This window comes from Heterocephalus glaber, unplaced genomic scaffold (genome assembly GCF_053883595.1).
Source record: "Heterocephalus glaber isolate CG9 unplaced genomic scaffold, H.glaber_assembly_v1.0 deba00001452, whole genome shotgun sequence".
Classification (NCBI taxonomy): Eukaryota; Metazoa; Chordata; class Mammalia; order Rodentia; family Bathyergidae; genus Heterocephalus; species Heterocephalus glaber.
Window position 1 is genome coordinate 21,039,379 of NW_028258302.1, and position 19,180 is coordinate 21,058,558.

At 46.3% G+C, this 19,180-nt stretch overlaps 1 protein-coding gene and 1 pseudogene across 1 annotated transcript; both read left to right on the plus strand.

Annotated features, from left to right (window-relative positions):
• On the plus strand, nucleotides 1-444 carry LOC110350462 (small ribosomal subunit protein uS15 pseudogene; annotated as a pseudogene).
• An 8,699-nt stretch (nucleotides 445-9,143) lies between these two features.
• On the plus strand, nucleotides 9,144-14,705 carry Pla2g2d (phospholipase A2 group IID). The gene is made up of 4 exons (XM_021262957.2): nucleotides 9,144-9,234; nucleotides 12,475-12,619; nucleotides 13,214-13,320; nucleotides 14,466-14,705. The coding sequence occupies exons 1-4, from the start codon at nucleotides 9,195-9,197 to the stop codon at nucleotides 14,648-14,650; spliced, it is 477 nt and encodes a 158-aa protein (XP_021118616.1). The 5' UTR covers nucleotides 9,144-9,194; the 3' UTR covers nucleotides 14,651-14,705.
• Nucleotides 14,706-19,180: the final 4,475 nt, after the last annotated feature.

Here is a 19,180-nt window from a genome sequence, read left to right on the forward strand (position 1 = left end):
ATGAGTTGGTACATTCCTGGGAAGGGCCTGTCCCAGATGGCTCTGCCCTATCACATCAGTGTCCCCACCTGGCTGAAATTGACATCTGATGACAGGAGATAGAAAATTTATAAACTTGCCAATAAAGGCCTGACTCCTTCACAAATCAGTGTGCTCCTGAGGAATTCATATGGTATTGCACAAGTGTTTGGGGATGGGTGATGTAAGCTTGAGAATGCATTAAGTCCAAAGGGCTTGCTCCTGACCTTCCTGAGGATCATCATCATTCAGCTAAGAAGGCAGTTGTCTATAAGCATCTTGAGGGGAATAAGAAGGAAAAGGATGATAAATTCTGGCTGGTTCTGATAATCAAATCTATTGATTGACTCAATATTATGAGATCAAATGAGTCCTCCCCTAAAACTGGAACATGAGTCACCCACAGCCTCTGCCCTGATTGCATAAATTTGTCTATGCACCCAAGCAATAAAGTCATTGTTTAACTAAAAAAAAAATTCCACAGAATCTATTAAAAAGATACTGGAACTAATGATTTTAGCAAGGTTACAAGATATAAGAGAAAAATACAAGACAGTAATAATTTTACTTCTACCTACTAGCAATGAACAATTGGATATTGAAATTTAAAAATGTATGTGTGATAATATCCAAAAATATAAAATATTTTAGGAATAAAGTTGACAAAAATATGGAATATTTGTACACTTAACACTATAAAACAGTGCTCAGAGAAATCAAGGAAGATCAAAGTAAACTGAGAGATATACCATGCTCATGAAATTGGGAGATTTAAAGTCCTTAAGAGGTCAGTTCCCTTGTTCTCTCTATGGAGTTAAAGCCCTCTCAATCACAACCCTAACAGAATTTTCTTGCAGAAATGGGTAAGCTGATCCTAAAATTCATACGAAAATTAAAAAGATCTAGAATAGCCAAGTTTATTTCTCTAAAAAGAAAAATAAAGTTGTGGGACTTACACTATCTGATTTTAAGAATTGTAAAGTTACTGTAATCAAGACAGTGTGGAATTGGCACAAAGAGACAATTAGGTCAAGGGAACAGAACAGATAGTCCAGAATTAGACCACAAATGTGTGGACATTTTATTTTTGACAAGAATGCAAAAGCAAGTCCTTAGAGGAAGAATATTTTTTTTCAACAATAGTGCCAGGACAATTGGCTGTCATTTTGAAGGAAGCGAAGAAGGAAGAGAGGAAGGAAAGACAGGAGGGAAGGTGGAAGGGATGGAAAGAAAGTGAAAAAACAATGATTTCAATCCATACATCTCCCTATATACCAAATTTAAGCAGAATGGATCATAGTTCAACAAAGTTGTTAAGACAATTGAATAGGAAAAATGATCTTTAAACAAAATGCCCGAGATAGCTGGATATTCACTACAAAAGAATAAAGTTGAAATTCTTCCTTACAGCAGATATAAAAGTTAACTCAAAATTGACCAGTGACCTAAAGGTAAACTATAAAACTCTTAGAAGAAAACACAGAAGTAAATCTTTGTGATGCTGGATTAGGCAATGATTTCCTAAATAGTGTAACAAAAGCACAAGTGACTAAAAGAATAATAATTTGAACTTCATCAAAATTAAAAACTTTTATGTTACAAATATACTGTCAAGAAAACAAAAAGGTTAACCCATGGGAAGGAAGAAAATCACATGTCTGATAAGGACTGTGTATCCAGAATATATAAAGAACTTTACAACTCAATAGTAAAAAGATAACCCCATTTTAAAATGGCAAAGGATTTGGATTGACATTTCTCCAACTAATGACGAATAAGCACATGGAATGATGCTGAACATCATTAGTCGTTAGGGAAACACGAATCAAAACCACGGTGTGATACCATGTCACACCCACTAGAATGACTCCAATAAAAAAGATAAAGAGTGAGTGTTGGTGAGAATGTGAAGGAACTGGAGACTTTACTCTTACTGATGGGATTGTAGGATGGCACAGATGCCTTGAAAAATGTCTAGCAGTTCCTTGAAGTTAGTACTTTGGAGTTTCCATGTGAGTCGGCAATCTCATTCCTGGGCATACTCCCAAGAGAAATGATAAAATATATCCACAAAGAAATTTGTACATGAATCTTCATGGCAAAATTACTCATTATAACCCAAAAGTGGGAAAGCTGAATGTTCATCAGTTGGTAAATGAATATATAAAATGTGGAATATCAGTACAATGGGACATTATTCAACTGTTAAAAAGGAATATAGTATATGCTATAAGATGGATGAAACATGTCAAAGGAAAGAAGTCAGCCACCAGAGGTCATATACTATATGATTTCATTTACATAAAATTTTTGGAATAGGCAAATCTATAAGAGACAGGTAGATTGCTGGTTGCCTAGGGCTGAAAGGAGGGAGTGAATGGTGGTGGTGGTGGTTTAGGAAGTGACTGCTAATATGTTGGCGCTCTCTCTTCCTCTCTCTTGAACTAGGGATTTAATCCAGTGCCTCACCCATGCTGGGCAAGCATTCTACCGCTGGGCCACCTGGGCTCATCCCCAGCCCTTTAAAAATTTTTGAGATAAGGTCTCACTAAATTGCCTAGTCTGTCCTAGAACTTACCTTATATGGTAAGAAGACAAACTTCTGGGCCTTCAATCTACTAGTCATTAAAAGCATAACTTGTTTATTCTTATGAAGCAGTCAAGGACTTGAAAGCTGCTTTTGCTTTTGCTAAAACTAACACACACACACACACACACACACACAAAACAGTGACTCTTCCTTGGCCCTTCAGATGCGCCATAGATAACTAAAAGCAGAACAAAACTTGATTTTCATTTCATGTCTTTCTCCTTTATTACCTTAAAATTTGGAGTCAGATCAGGTGTGCATAGGCATGTTAATCATTTAGGAAATGTCTAAAACCTGGCCATGCAAGGTTGATTAGCCTTAAATTTGCATAATCTATCTCACCCGCCCTCCCCCTTTTCAAAACTGAGAACAAGATAAGAGGTTTATAGGGACATTCAACTACCAATTGGTGACCAGGAATCTCCAGTCATTCTCCTAAACCTATTGTCACCTTGGTCTCCAGCAGAGTTTCTGCAAAACAGAGACTGCCTCAAGCAGAAACAATCCCCTCTGTGGAGACTTGCCCCTTTCTTCAATAAGGATTTCTCCAGAGCCTTCTTACCAAACTAGACCTGAGATGATCATCAAGCAGCCTCTCACCCACCTCAGGCCCTTTGTAAAAACTGGCCTGGTTCTTTTGTTAACGGGCCAGTCTGATCTCCCCATTGGAGCTGTGTTCCCTCTGAGACTCAAGCTGAATTCACTTTTCTCTTACTTCGTAACTCTTGAGTTATAAGTTTGCCTAATCTCTCACTGACTTGTCTTTAGCAACAGGAATCAAAGACCTGCCTGAGCCTACTTGAAGTCCCTCTCTCTTCTTTAGAAGGACCTCTTCGGATCTCTCTGGTGACAGAACTTGCAATCAGCTTGGTTGGGTTTCTTTTTGGGGGTATCAACGATGTTCTAAAATTAGATCAGAGTGGTGGTTTCATACAGTGAATATACAGAAACTGAATTATACGCTTGAATGAGTGGTTTGACATATGCATTAACTCAGTAAAACTGTCTTACATGGATCATACTATTCAACCTTTCATTAAAAGGAAAGAATTTTCAAGATGTAACCTGTAAGGACCTTAAGGACATTGTGTTTATGACAAAATAAGTGAAACAAGTCAATCATAAAGAGACAAATACTTTGTGATCCCACTTACACGAAGTACCTAGAGTAATCAAATTCATAGGAACAAAAAATAGAATTGTGGTTTTCAGGGGCTCAGAAAGGGGCATAAGAACTTATGTTTACTGGATACAGAGTTTCAGTTTTGTAAGATGAAGAGTTCTGTGAGTGGATGAGTCTCAAAATAATTATGCAGAGTGAAACTAGGCAAAACATGTACATTTTGTGTTATTTTATACATAAAATTCTAGGAAATGCTAATTGACCTATCATGATAGCAGTTTTCCGGGAGCCAATTTGGAAGCAGGGGTACATTTAGAGGCAGTGGATACATTCTTTATCATTATGGTGATGACCAGTTCACTGATGTATATAGAAATGTCAAAAATTCATCAAAATTATACATTTCAAACATAATCATCTCTTAGTGTCTGAGGAGGAGGTGTTCTAAGACATCCACCTTGGATACTAAAAATCTGGGGATGCTCAATTCCCTTCTATAGAATGGCATAGACTTTGTAATCCTTCCATGGGATTTCCTGGAAGTGTGCTGGGTCCCATAAACTGACAGTAGTAATACCACCAGCCATCATCCCCAGGAGCTTACTCTGCACAAGGCACATTGCCCAGCACTGTGCATTCCCCGTGACTTGGAATTCTTATAACAATCCCACTAGCTGTATATTAATCATTTTCCTCTACCCCATTTCACAGAGGGGAATCAAGATAGATTGGAGGTCAGTCTGCCCCTGGATCTCCTGCTTCTGCCAGGCTTGGCTGCCTCTCAAGCCTTAGATACAGCCTTGGAAAGGCAACAGGGGACTGGGCCAGGCCTGAAAACAAGCAAGAACTGTCTAGCAACAATCATACCTGGAAGGTCCTGGTCATGGGGAGTTCAAGACCATTCTTGGATCACCCTGAATGAACTGAGAGGCCGTAGTGGAAATTCCCCAAGCCAGTGGCCAACTGGCTTAAAAATAAGAATCTCTGGGCTTGGGCTGCAGAGAGAGGTCAGCTTGCCCAGCTCCTTCTACCAGTCAGCACCCTAGGCTTTCTGTCTGCAAGGAGGAGTCACCAGGTGTCATGCATTCACTGACCACCTACTACGTACCAACCATTCTACCTGTAATCATGACCACAAGCCTGCAGAGTCCCATGGGTCCATTTTTCAGATGGGAAACTCAACCCTCTGAGAGATGAAGCAGTATGATCAAAGGTGACACCGTTCCTAAGCTGGAGTTCAAAGCTAGAGTTGTGTGGAATCAGAGCAGCCACTTTATTTCTACTATATGACCTCAGTTCATAATCTAGTCAGTCCCATCATCTAGATGGCTCTCTGAAGTGCTTCTGGCTGAGGTTTGAACCCATCATTTTAATATCATCATCACTGTTATCATTCTGATGTGTTGAGATATAACATATACGGGGAAATGCACAAACCATAGCAAACAGCTGGATGCATTTGGACAGCACAAACACGTCTGTGTAACCATGAGACATTACATCAGCTGTACCTCCTGAGGTCCTCCAGTGATGCCTTGCAATCAGCATGCACACCCATGGGTAACCACTTGTGCAAGCAAAAATTTGCTGGACTAGTTTGGAACATCATCAAGATGGAGTCTTTCTTACAGTCATCCTCTTTCACGTCCTTAAGCTTGTGAGAGTCATCTTCCCTTCTGCAGTGGGTTGAGCAGCAGGTGTCCGGGTTCTTTGTTTCCACCTCTGGCTAGGCTGGAAGGATGGGAAGCAGGTACGGTGGAGCTCCTGCACACAGTGACTCATCTGTGATGTGGGAATCGGGCCGGTGCCCACTTACTTCACACATGTTCGAAGCATGTAAAACCTTTGCCTCACACCTAGTAAAGGTGCTAACCTCAATTCTGCTAGGTACGTGCTGTGGGACCCTGCACAAGTTTATAACCTCTCTGAGCCTCTGTGTTTACCCATGTGTAAAATAAGGATAGCAGTCTCTCCTTGCTGGTATGATTGTGATAATTAAATGAGATAACACTCAGTGCCTGGCACAGGGGAAGGTCCAGACAATGGTAACTATTATTAATAGAATTTTCAATCCAGCATCCAAGTTCCCTCCTGCTCCCTTCCACCCCTCCACCTGGAAAGTGTGCTGTATTGAGGCTGAACAGTACCAACAAGGGTTTTTCCAGCAGTGAGAAGGGAAGTGAAAGTACAGACTTCTGACAAATCTCAAGAAATGCTCCGGCTTAAAGGCACTTGAATGCTGCAGCCAGAGCAAATGTCTGGGGTGTGTGAAGGGTTGAGGGTGGGCAACCTTCTAAATCCACACTGACATGCTCTGGCTTAAAGGCACTTGAATGCTGCAGCCAGAGCAAATGTCTGGGGTGTGTGAAGGGTTGAGGGTGGGCAACCTTCTAAATCCACACTGACACGCTCTGGCTTAAAGGCACTTGAATGCTGCAGCCAGAGCAAATGTCTGGGGTGTGTGAAGGGTTGAGGGTGGGCAACCTTCTAAATCCACACTGACATGCTCTGGCTTAAAGGCACTTGAATGCTGCAGCCAGAGCAAATGTCTGGGGTGTGTGAAGGGTTGAGGGTGGGCAACCTTCTAAATCCACACTGACTTCTGCAGAATGGAAAAGGCTTAAAACCCTTGTGCCTTCTGACCCAGCAACTTCACTTCTGAAAATCTGTTCTAAAACCATCAAATAATAGAAAAAGATCCAGGTATGGCCAAATGATAGAATTAGTAGATAAAAATATGGAAAGACATACCTGCACGTTTAAGAAGTTAAAGGAAAGCTTGAGCATGTTGAGAAGGATAGAAAATATTTAAAAAGACACAGATTAAATTTGTGGAGAGAAGAAAAACGCAGATGTGAAATATACAGTGGAGAGGATCAGCAGCAGATTAGACAATGCAGAAGCAAAGGTTAACTATTTATTCTGTTTACTATGAGCAGCAATGGTGAGGGCAACCAGGATGCTGCTGATGGGAGGAGTAACCCTAGCTCCCACGTATTGATCTATAGCTGTGGACCAAGCCCTATTATGTGTTGCATTAGTCCGTTTTCTGCTACTATAATAAAATACCTAAGATTGGATACTTTTTAAAGAAAAGAGGTTTTAGAGGCTGGACGCCCCAGATTGGGTGGCCCCATGGATTCTGCCTCTCATGAGGTCCCCTCAGCTGGTCCCACCGTGGCAATAGCATCATGGCACGTATGAGAGGGAGAGACTGCGTAGTGAGAGAGGAAGCCACAGGGGCCGGAAGGAGTCTGTTTCTTAGAACTCCACACGGAGGACCAGGCTCCCAGTGCGTGAGTCCTTGGAGGACACACTCATCCATTTCCAAAGCAAAGCACACATCTGCTCCCCTGACCCTCATCATGATCCTTAAAGTCCCACCATGCTCACTCCTGTCTGACACATGAACAAGAAGCAGAGGAACAACTAAGCCATTTGTTCCAGGTTGACAACTGGGACATTGGGAGGATCAGGTTCCCACTCCAGGCTGTCTGGGTTTGCATCCCACCTCCTCTGTCCTTGTAACCTCCATGTAACACCATAGTGAGCCATCGTGTTGTTGTAACAGCGTATGTCCCTGAAGGAGGCTAGGTGAGCAGGCTTTGTGTGTATTATCTCCAAACCTCCCAGCAGAGAATCAGGCAGGGGTGGGGAGGGGATGGCCTCATTTTACACAGGAAACCAAGACTTGTGGAGGTGAAGTGATTTTCCCAGGGTCCCACAGCTGGTAAAAAAATGTGCCCGAATTTGAACCAGGTGTCTCTGATTCCAAACTCATTCTGCTAGATGTGCCCTGGAGCTGCTAGAAGCGCCTGGGAAACTGTGTAGTTAGAGTTTTTAGGGCCTCGTTGCAGCATCAAAACATCCTTCTCTTTCACTAGGAAGAAGTTTCTGGAATCAACAAAAAGCTTGTGGTTTTGCCTATTTATGCTGTCACCCGAGGCATACAGAGTAGTAGGAGGCAGCCACATGATGCATCAAGATCCCAGATCTAGAAGACGAGTTTTAGCTGGGTATGGTGGCGAATGTCTGTAATCCCAGCACTTGGTGGAGCTGAAGCAGGAGGACTGCACATTTGAGGCCAACCTGGACTACATAAACCCTGTCTCAAAACAAACAAACAAACAAACAAGATGGTTTTTAGGGTAAAACACTGTTTAGACCAGTATGTGAGGATGACTTTTGGGTATACTGAGGGAAATGTAACAAAGAAAATATCAGATGGGAGGAAACTTCTGAGGCAATGGACATTGTATGGCCTGATAGTGGTGATGGATTTACAGGTTTACATTTATTCTCAAATTCATTGAGTTGTATACATTAAATGTATATAGCTTATGGCATACCCACATAGCTCCATAAAGAGTTTTTTTTTTTAAGAAAAAGAACATTCCAAAGATATCTACTTTACCTCCTGATCAATTATTTTGTATAGATTGTCTTCTTGAATATGAGGTGGTCAGTTGGTTGACTGAGTCGAGGAACAAAGGCAAAAGGATTTTAAAGAGAAAGGGAAGAGAGATAGAGAAAGAAAATCAAACACAATAAACCTCCCAGCAGTAACAGTTTTGGGTGTGAGCTGATTAGTCAGAAGCAGTGAGGTCAGCCTGGAAATTGTGTCCTTGAAGAGCCTCTGACAAACATCAAAGTACCGCCTTCTGCTGTCTGTGAACAAGGTCACCAGGGAGCCCTTGAGGCTGATGTCTGTGTGCAATGCAATGTCTCGAGTGCATCCTGACAGCTGCACCTCTACCCTTGTTGGGCTGGGCCCTCATCATTTGTCTCAGTAGGACTCTCACACATCATCTGGGGCAGACCTTCCACAGGCTCAGTGTCAACACACATCCCTTCCCTTCAAACTGTGTGTGTGCCTTTGCTCAGCAAGTACGAGTGAGGAGACTGTTCTGCATGTGAAGTGAGATATCTCTTCTTCCACTGCACTAGGATGGTAAAAACAGGAAACGACATATGTGTCCATCAATAAGGGATTCATTAAACAGTATAGCTATATAGTGGAATGCGAGGCTGCCTTTGAAAATGTTACTGCAGAAGAATAGAAATAGGTTCAGATTTTATCAGTAAATGGAAGATAGTCTACATGTATGTGTGCACACTACAGAGAGTAGGTAGATGGGTGGATAGACAATAAGACCAGGACATACATCAAGATGTTAATGCTGTTTAGCAGAGTTACAAGTGACTCTAAATTTCTTGTTTATGTTTTCCAAATCTTCTACACTGGATATGTGTTTCTTTTATCAACAAGGAAAAAAACTCAGGTATTTCCCACCCCCAGAAAAGAGGAAGTAGAAGCCTCATTAGTCACTTCTGCTGGAGCTGGGGGGGCAGGGGGCGGGAGGCGGGGGGCGGGCGCTAGGCTGGGGGGGGCATGTTTCACATAAGGGGCTGCCGAGGTGGAAGGGGACCTCCAGGGCTCCCTGCATTGCTCCTGCTGGCATCATGGAACTTGTCCTGCTGTGTGGACTGCTGATGATGACTGGTGAGTGGGGACAGGATGCATGGCTGGCAAGGAAGGAGGAATGAGAGCAAGCCCGATACCAGTGGTGGTGAACCTATGGCACACATGCTGCAGCAGACTGTTATCACTGAAAGATCTAAAAGGTTCACCATCACTGCTCTCCTCCCTAGACCCGCAATGCCCCAGTCTCCTACCCTTCCACACTGTAAGGAGCCATCCACGGCTACCAGTCCCTGGGAAAGCAGCTTCAGCCCAGTGAGATGTGGGCAGCCAGCCTGTGTGGTGTGCCAAACCTGGGGCGATGGCGCTACAGAAATGGAATCTCCGTGTCCCCACTTTTGATGGGATTAATGGCAATCTTTAGAGTCCTTTGAAGTTCATTATCACTGAACCTGGGAATAGGGTTCCCTTAAACTGTGGCAGGAAGAGGAGCTTGGGGGCAGTTTCTATTCAGTATTTAGCAGATCAAATGTAGAAATGTGGCTGCTAGCAAATTGGCCTTCTTCTTCTTGTTGCATCTTTTAAAAGGTCTTGTATTTTTGTTTTTTTTACTTTTTTCCATTAAGTTTATTGGTACATTTTAGGTATACAATACGGTTACATTCATCACTGGGATCTTGTACCTTTACATGATGTATCTTGATTCTTATTTTTTTCTATTCCCCTGCCCTCCCCTATTTACAAAGACTTTGTTTTCATTTTTTCCTTTTCTCATATTTTTTCTTTTCCCTTCTGTCCTTTCCCATACCCCCCCCCCACTTAGAATGGTCTTATATTTTTAAAAAGTGATTTTATGTGTTGTGGAACTCCCAAATTGTTCAAACTCCTCCAAAGTTAAAGTGAAAACCATTAAGAAGTTTCCAAATAAATAATAAATTCATTTCTGACATAGAGATCCAGTAGAGTAGCTGGGCATGGTAGCATATGCCTGTAATCCTAGCACTTGGGAGGTTGAGGTAGAAGGATCTGAAGTTCATGTATGGCCTAAGAAACTTAGGAGACCCTGTCTTAGAATAAAAAATAAAAAGGGTTAGGGATGTAGCTCAGTGGTAGAGCACCCTTGGATTCAATCCCCATTTCGGGGTGGAGGGAGAAGAACCAATACAGTTTAGAGATAAAATTTATAAATGAACCCATTTCCTGGCAGCATGACCTCGGCCAAGCCACTCCACCTTTTCATATCCTCTCCATGGGGATGTCAGAGGGACTTAATGAGAGAATAGATACCAAGTGTTGAGCAAGTGTAAGTGGGAGTAAACAATTAATAGTGTAACACATGGCACGAGCACAAAGATAGTAGAGATACTGCCTGCTGCCATTCTGCCCCAGGCTACCAAGACAGGAATTGCTAACAGAGCGAGCCAGGTCTCCAAAGCCCCCATAAGCTCCATTTCCCAGGCTGAGTTGTCCTCATCAGAAAATTATGAGAAATAAGGACCCCTCCACCCCTGCCAAGCGTTCAGAATCAAAGCTGAACAGGATTGCTTGTCTGCAAAGGGGGAGCTGGGCCATTCCTGTAGGGGAAGAGGTTAGTGAATCTGTGAGTCCAAATTAGAAGGGCTGGTTTGGGCAAATAAAAGAAAAATGAGCAGAGGAACACTGAGAAAGCAAGATTCTGAATTCAGGTCTTTGGTTGGTCCGCAAGGTGGCTTCTAACTCTCTTTGCCTTGAGATTCCTTATCATGCAATCTAGGAATCCAGGAACTCCAGCTGGGAATCCCGGATGATTCCATTCATCAGCACAGTTAGAGCATCTACCAGATTTCTCTTCAGTGTTCCATTCAGCTAGAGCCAAGGTGTCAGACAGGACTGGCAGTATGGATGCCCACACACCAAGGACACAACAGGCCAGTCACGTCCAGTTGCAGCCCAAGGCCACCTGCTTGTAATCTCACCTTTTGTCCACAGCATGAGACCCTCCCAGCCCCCTTCCTATCTTAACCTCCTCCATGTGGGGCTCACTCCCTCTTCACTGCTTACTCTGTGTGCCTGGGGAGTTTCACTATAATCTCATTTACCCAGGGGTGAATGGGGAGGACTATAAACCATGGTCACCCAAATGGGGCTGCCCCATCCCATCTCCCTGTGACTCAGCTGCATCTGGGCATGCATTGGCTGTGTTCCTGAAGGATCTGCCAGAGTGGCACACACATACACTTCCATCCTCTTGTCTGTTTCTCCCACCTTATCCCTGAATTCATTGACTTAATGTATTTTATTTTTCCTAACTCAGCATAATGTATCCCTCTGCCTCAATAAAATAGATTCCCCTTATGATTGATTTTTGCCAGCAGCTATTATGCCTGAAATGAAAATCATTGATTTCTAGATCACACTGCTTCCCAGGAGAGCCGCACATGCTCTTAATGCTCAGATTTCTCCAGGGGCTGCAGGGAGGGATGCGGGAAGAAGAGTGAGTCAGGGTTCTTTTTCCTGTTGTGAGTAGGAAGTCAATGCTCAGACACAGAATAGATCCAGACTGCCTTGGGTCCAATTCTGGCTCCATTTACTACTCACCATGACCTTGAGCAAGTTAAAATAGGGATTAAAAGCTGGGCATGGTGGCGCATGCCTGGAATCTCAGCCTCTAGGGAGGCCGACGCAAGAAGATCTCATGTTCAAGGCCAACCTGGGCAACTTAGGGAGACTCTCCCTCAAAATAAAAATAAATAAACAAATAGTGCTGGGAGGGATGTAGCTCTGTGGCAGAACACACCTGAATCCTATTCTTTGAACCAAAGGTGGGGGATTAAATGGTATCCTCCTCCCCTTAAAGATATTCATTATACCAATATTAATTTTAACCAATGCACCATAATTAAATAAGATTATAACATTAGAAGAAACTGGATGAGGGGAATATGGGAGCCTTGGTACCATCTTTGCCATTTTATATCACAACTATTGCAAAACAAAAAGTTTATTAATGTTAAAAAATAATATTTATCTTCTGGGATGGAGTCAATAAATCAATGCACAAAGAAATATATAGTAAGCACTCAACAAGTCATTGTATTTATATTTTATTTTTATTGCTCTGGTTCTGGGGATGGAACACAGGGCCTGGTGCCTGCTAAGCTTGTGCTCTACCATTGAGCTGTACCTCCAGTCCCACTATGCAGCAGCAAAAGTAGTTGTCATTATTTTATTACCGTTATCATTCAAGGTCACTCATTTGGTCCAGGCACAGCAGAGGTGCCCGCCTTGTGGCCCCTGGCATTCCTATGACATTCATGCTCTCTCCTCATTGCTGCTTGGCAGGTGTGACTCCAACCCAAGGAGGGATCCTGAACCTGAACAAGATGATCTGGCAAATGACTGGGAAGGTGGCCTTCTTCAACTACTGGTCCTATGGCTGTTACTGTGGCCTTGGTGGCAGAGGCCAGCCCAAGGATGCCACAGACTGGTAACCCCCTCCCCAGGCCTGCAGGTGGCGATCTTACCCTGGGACTTTCTCCTTTCTTCTCTAGCAGTGACTCATTTGGTGAATTCCTCTCATAGAGCATGTGCTATGTGCTCGGAAGTCCTGAGTCCCAACCCTCTTGGAGCTGACCTTCTAGAAGTTTCCCCAGAGTCTCTGAAGGCCTGACCCCTTGCACTCCCACACGCTAATCTAGATACAGTGCCCACACACTTATTCACATCACACATTGTTTTCAAAAGCCTCACTTCTTTTTTTCCATCTCATTTGAGATATGCCAGGGGAGGAGGCCAGCCGAGCCTGGGGCCATTTTCCTTGACCTCCCTGAGTCTGTGTCCCAGTACCTCTGCCATGGGGTGATCATGAGGTCATGGGAGAATATTCGGAGATAAAGCAGGTACCTGGTGCATTGGAAGCACTTGATCAATGTCAGCTCTTGTGATCCCAAGGAAGACCAGAGCCCTGAAGGCCTTGCCTCTTCCAGGGTGGGCACAGGGGAGCAGTAGCCAGAAATCTAAGCCAGCTAATGACCCTTGCAGCTGCACCTCACCTTCCCCACCCACTGTTCTCTCCCGCTAGGTGCTGCCAGGAACATGATTGCTGCTATGCCCTCCTGAAGACCCACAGATGCAGGAGACAGACAGATTGCTACAAATACACCTTTTCCCAGGGCGACATCCAGTGCTGTGAGTGCCCCGGCCTCAGCGCTGGAGCTGGAGGTCCAGGAAGGGAGTTCTGGCCCTCACTGCCTTTATAGGCTGAGTGACAATGCATCTGTGACTCAAGCTCTCTGTTCTTGTCCTGTGTCCGGTGACAGCAGCAGGGGTGCGGAGGAGGGGCAGGAGTGGACGCTGGGGTGTGGAGAGGTCCAAGGGGCAGTTTGACCCTTTTGGCACCTGGAGGTGAAGCCCAGTACTGACCAGCTCACGTGACCAAGAGCCCATTAACTTAACCTCTCTGAACCTCAGTATTCCAATCTCTAATCTACTCCCTAGTTACTCAGGGACTAAAATGAGACCAGCAGGTTGGACAGGCTGCCCATTTTACTGTAACTCTTTTCGCCATGACTGATCCACATAACACCTCAGCAAGGAAGCCGAGACTTTGATCCTCTCCATTCTTACAGACAAGAAACCCCAAACTGGAGTGGGGAAGTGTTTTCCCAGGCCATACAGCTATAAATGACAGGCTCTGCGCTGATACCCAGGCCGTCGGGCCCCTGGGTGTGCTGTGTTCCCAGCATGGAGAAAGATGGCAAAGGGCTTGTCCCCCTAGACTCTATTCATTGAGGACTTAAGAACAACATCTGGCATTTATTGAGCACATACTGTATGCTAAGTGCTTTGCCTTCTTGCTTTCTTACTCAAGCCTTCTGAGCTGCTGCTACTATGAACCGTACTTAACTGATAATGAAGCTGAAGCTGGTGAGCCTCCTGCTGGTCTTGGTACACACTGTTCCCAGCCTGGACTGCTCCTCTCTCCACCCCAGATTTCCCTGGAAGGCGCAGCCCCTTCAGATCTCAGTTCTGGTGGCTCCTGGCCACCCTCCTGCTTCCATCTGGTGCACTTCATGACTTCATTCTGCTATTCTGTAACCCCTGCCCTCACTCCCCCCCGGTACATTTTATTCTGACCTCTCCCTCTGGGACCAGCCTTGTGGCAAGTAAAGGAGGCAGGGCACACAGGGAGGTCACTCACATGCATGCCCATGGCCTTGCAGTCAGAATCAAAGTTGCTGAGCAGGGGCTGCACCACCTTCAGAGACCCTAGTCCCGCCTCTGCTCTGCCACAGTGGCAGACAGGCACTGAGCTGCCCCTCCTCCACCCACAGCTGACAAGGGGAGCTGGTGTGAGCGGCAGTTGTGTGCCTGTGACAAGAAGGTGGCCTTGTGCCTGAAGAACAGCCTAGACACTTACCAGAAGAAACTGCGGTTCTACTGGTGGCCCAAATGCAAGGGCCCGACTCCTCCGTGCACCAGTGCTGCCAACCTGATTGTTCCCGGCCTCCCAGAATGAAGGGGAGCTGCCCTGGGTAGCATACACCATGCATAATATAGTTAATGTATGTAAACCGCAGAACTTCCTGTTTATTTTTATTGATTGATTGAGTTTTGAAATAGGGTCTCACTCTGTAGTTCAGGCTGGCCTTGACCCCACTATATAGCCCAGGCTGGCCTAGAACTTGCAGCGATCCTCCTGCCTCAGCCACCCTACTGCTGGGATTACAGGTGTTTACCACCATGCTTAACAAAACTTCTGTTTTTAAAAATATTTTTTATTAGAATACAGGCATGTCCAACCCAAGGGCCCCAGGTTAGGAGGAGACAAGACCCCTACCCTGTTCCAGGACATCTTGGGCTATGGAAGTCCTACAGCATTGCAACATCCCTCCTGACCAGTCCAGCTTTCAAACCCAACAGCACCCCGGAAGGGAGTCTAGCCTTGCCCAAACCTGCTGCTTTGACCTTCTGAATCTCTAGCCCCACTCCGGCCCAGGCAGCAGCAGTTTCCTCCAGGGAAACAGCTGGATCTTGGGGAAAGCTGAGGCCAGGCAGCCCCAGGGATGATACTTGAGTCAAAGTGTGTGTCTGTGCATTCGGTGGGGTTCTGGGGGGAAGTGTGGCAGGTTCTCTGTGTGGCCCCGTCTCACTCCCTCCAGGGCTTTCCAAGATGCACTCCAAGTGGCTGCTATAAAGGGCAATCCTGGTCCTCCTGTCCATGTGCCTCTCTTTTAAAACCCCAAGTTCCTCCTCAGGCCCAGGATAAAGACCCTCAAAGTGTTTGGATCCCACCATCTGATGCTGTGTCCGTCTCCCAGACTAGGCTCTGAGGTCCCTGCAGGCGAGGCCTCGGCCTGTCTCTGGCTCAGTTGTACCTTGGTGTCCAGAGAAGCCACAGAGCTGAGCCTGTTTTTCCCTGACCCTGGTATGTGCTGGGGTGCTCTCTCCCAGACTCCTCGGGGGTGGGGGGGAAGGGCTGCTTCCCAGGAGACTGAGATGTCTCCCTGGATGATTCCTCCTTCCCAGGTCAGATGGCTCACTTCCTCCTCCGAGGTTCCCTAGCACTTTCTGGGGCTGCCTTTACCAAGCTTTGCTGTGAGTGATAAATGTGACTAGACTAGAGCTCCTGGAGGCCATCTCTGACTTATCCCACATACTAGGTATTCAGTTAATGCTGTGGCTCAGATGAGCCCATAATGGGTGGAGGAGATTGGAGCAGATGTTGATATCCCACCCAGCTCTCCTGACCCAGGCTCTCCCTTCCCAGTAAGGCCCGGAACTGTCTGCTGAGTGCTCCAACCTGCCTCTCCTCTCTGACAGACTTCCCTATCTCCTGGGAGCTACCTCACCCCAGTCCCCACCCCTACCTGCCAGGAAGCTATCTGTGACAGAGGACCAGGAGGGTACAGCACTGTGGGGGGATAAGATCCCATCTGCCTTGCCTGTGTGCAGGGCTGTCTGGGTGGTACAGCGTCCCAGAGTCCCACCTGGATCCAGGTGTTAGGATGCCCCAGACACTCTTCTTCGCTCATCCACCCCTGGCCTGGCCTGTTCTCCTGGTTCCTGTACAGGTTTCCCCAGACAGCACTCCTTCAATAATGCACTTGCACAAGAATCCTCATCTCAGGCTCTGCTCCCAGGAGACACATTTCACATAAATAACCTTTTCACACATAAAGATCCCTGATTGTTACTCATGCATGATTGGCTGTGCTTCCAGCCACCAGGCTGAGGCACCTGGGGCCATCCACACTCTCTAGCCTGTGACCTACAACTGTACAGTGACTGATGGAGGAGTTTTCTCCAAGACCACTGGCTCCAGTAAGGCAATGTGGGAAGAACACAGAACCATAGGCTCTGAGTGCAGAGTCTTACTTGGTGTCCCACTCTAGTGGGGGACAGTTAAGGTGAGGACAGGTGCATGGGTAGAGATGGGGTGGGGAAATCTCTGTATCTTCCACCTAACTTTGCTGTCAACCTAAGACTACTACTTAAGAAACAAAAATTTTAAAAATTTAAAAAATGTTTCCACCCACTAAGCAAATGCGCCTTACCTAAGGAACTTCAGTTTCCTTGTGGGCAAAATCCAGACAAAAATTAGAAGGAAACAAGCAGAAGTCAGGACAATTAAGGGTCCAATAAGGTTAGTGTGAGTGAACTCTGAGGACAGTGTGCCTGGCACATGGTGGCCCTTGGAACTTGGTGACCAGATCTCAAGTCACTCCCAAGGGGAGAATGAGTTCACTAATGTTCATCGATGTTCCCTCTTCCCATCCAGCTCTTCTTTCAGCTGGATTCCCAGGCACAGTGTGCTCTTATCAGGAGCTTGGAGCCCCATTTGTCCCTCAGAGTTCCCTGCAGTTCTGTGCAGCGCCTCTCTTGATCTCAGTGTCAGCTGACAAGGGCATTATTGCCCTTTTTTATACTTGAGGGATCTGAGGGTCAGAGAGAGGACAGAACCTCCCAAGGCCCCCAAATCAGCAAAAGACCCAGCCAGGAGGATTCTACCCCAGGGCCTTTTCCCTCTGCTCCTGTGTCACACCCCCTTTGTACTGGTCGAAGAGCTTCCAGTCAAGGTTTGGGGCTGTAGCTCAGTGGTGGAGCATTTGCTTAGCATGTGTGAAGTCCTGGATTGGATACCCAGCACCCCTGCCTGGGCTCCCCTCACTCTCCTAGCTTTGGGCAGAGGGGCAGGAGGGTCATGGCTCCAAGATGGCAGCCATGGCTCTAGCCCTCAAGCCAGGATGAGCATCCAGTGAAGATACTGTCTATTCCTGTGTCTGGGAACCAGTGCACAACAGAGTTCCCCCTTGGGACTGGTCACCCTAAAGCAGCTGTGACCCAAGACAACAGGAGTAGCCTGGTTGGTTTAGATTCCTTGGGATTTATTTACCTCCTAGAGGGTACAGAGTAAAATTCCCTGCAGGGCGGGTAGCTGTTGGAATCAGCATGTTGGGGTTGTTGATAGAGTTGTAAGCCCAGGCTGAGGACTAAAATGTACTCCCCGGGAAGGTAACTTGGGGTCAGAAACAGGGCATCACTTCCCTGCATGACCACCTTGTCGCTTGGTGCAGGCCTGGCGCTTTGTGGGTGTTCAGTGGGTGTTATGTAATGAGTGCTTTTAGATAGGTAAAGAAGTGGGCCAGGAGGCAATGGGGACAGATGAGGCCTCAGGCAGCCAGGACTTGGTTGGGATCAGGGAGATGCTCCCACACTGAGTTCTTGTTCTGAACCAATTCTGGATGATTCAAACTGAACAAGAGCCAGAAAGGAAGGAGAGACTCCAGGGGGTATCTGCTCTCCACCCACACCTCTCACAGACACCTGGATGAAGATGGCCAACTGAAAGGTGCAGCGCTAACTTCCTGTTTCCGCCTGAGCTAGGCTCTGCAGTGGGAGCAGACGAGGGCAGACAGTGGGCACCTGACATCAGACACCCATGGTGCCCACCTACTCACTCTTCTCCACAACCTGGAGACGCTGTTATTGTTCCCTGCATCATACAGATACAGAAACTGAAACTTTAGGAGTGAGTCACTCTCTGATAAGTGGCAGGGCTGGAATTCGAACCCAGGTCTCTCTGGCTCCAGGGTTATGTTGCACCCTAACTCCTACACTCTTTCCTGGGACAGCTCCTGACTCAGCCCTTTGTTCCTGAAGAAAATTAGCTACACCTAGGGACCATGAGGTGGAGGTGGAATGTAGCAAAGAAGGAAACCAGAAAAAATAAGCATAACAGTCACAAGGATGCCAAGAATGGCCCTCAACTGGAGCCTTCTATTCAGAGGTCCCCCTCAGCCCCAGCCCACCCATTGGTGGGTGTCATCCTCAAGCTTCCTGGGTCCAGGGTTCTCCTTCCAGGGGCCCAGCTGGGCAGAGTGATGGCCCATAACATGTCCAACCCCCTGACTGCTTTTCCAGCTGGATTCTTCTGCAGAATGCCGAAGCTCCTGTCATCCGTCATCCACTTCTGTGCAAGTGGGCTGGACTCTGGTGCCACCCACCTTGCTTCAGTGCTTCCTGGAGGGAGGTGGGGCATCTGCACTTGGGGTCCCAGACATCCTTGCCCCTTCCTGAGGTCAGCTCAGAGCCGTCCTGACCCCAGGGCACCCTGGATGGCTCAGAGTTGGGAACTGGCTACTCCGCTCTCCAGCTGGGGAAGCCCTGTGCTTTCTCTAGAGTTCTCTGATTTTTGAAAATTTTAAATTAAAGAAGAGATTTTCAAACAGTTTGAGGAAGCTCACTGTGGGTCGCAGAAGACAGACTGAGCGCTCCTCTCTATTCTCTTTGAGCTTTAGGTCCTGTGTGAGCCCTGCTGTCTCGGGGCCTCTGCTTGGAGATGCTTCCCAGCTCTAGGCAAGATGCTTTTCTCATCCAGAGCCTCATTTTCCCTCTGAGAAAATCCCCCACCTCACCCCTGAAGCAAATGCCTCCAGACACTGGGCTACTCCCCTCTCCCTGCTTTACACATTTTGCTGGTTCTTACTCCCTTCTCTGCTTTACACATTTTGCTGCTTCTTACTCCCTCCTTCACACAGCTTTCTGT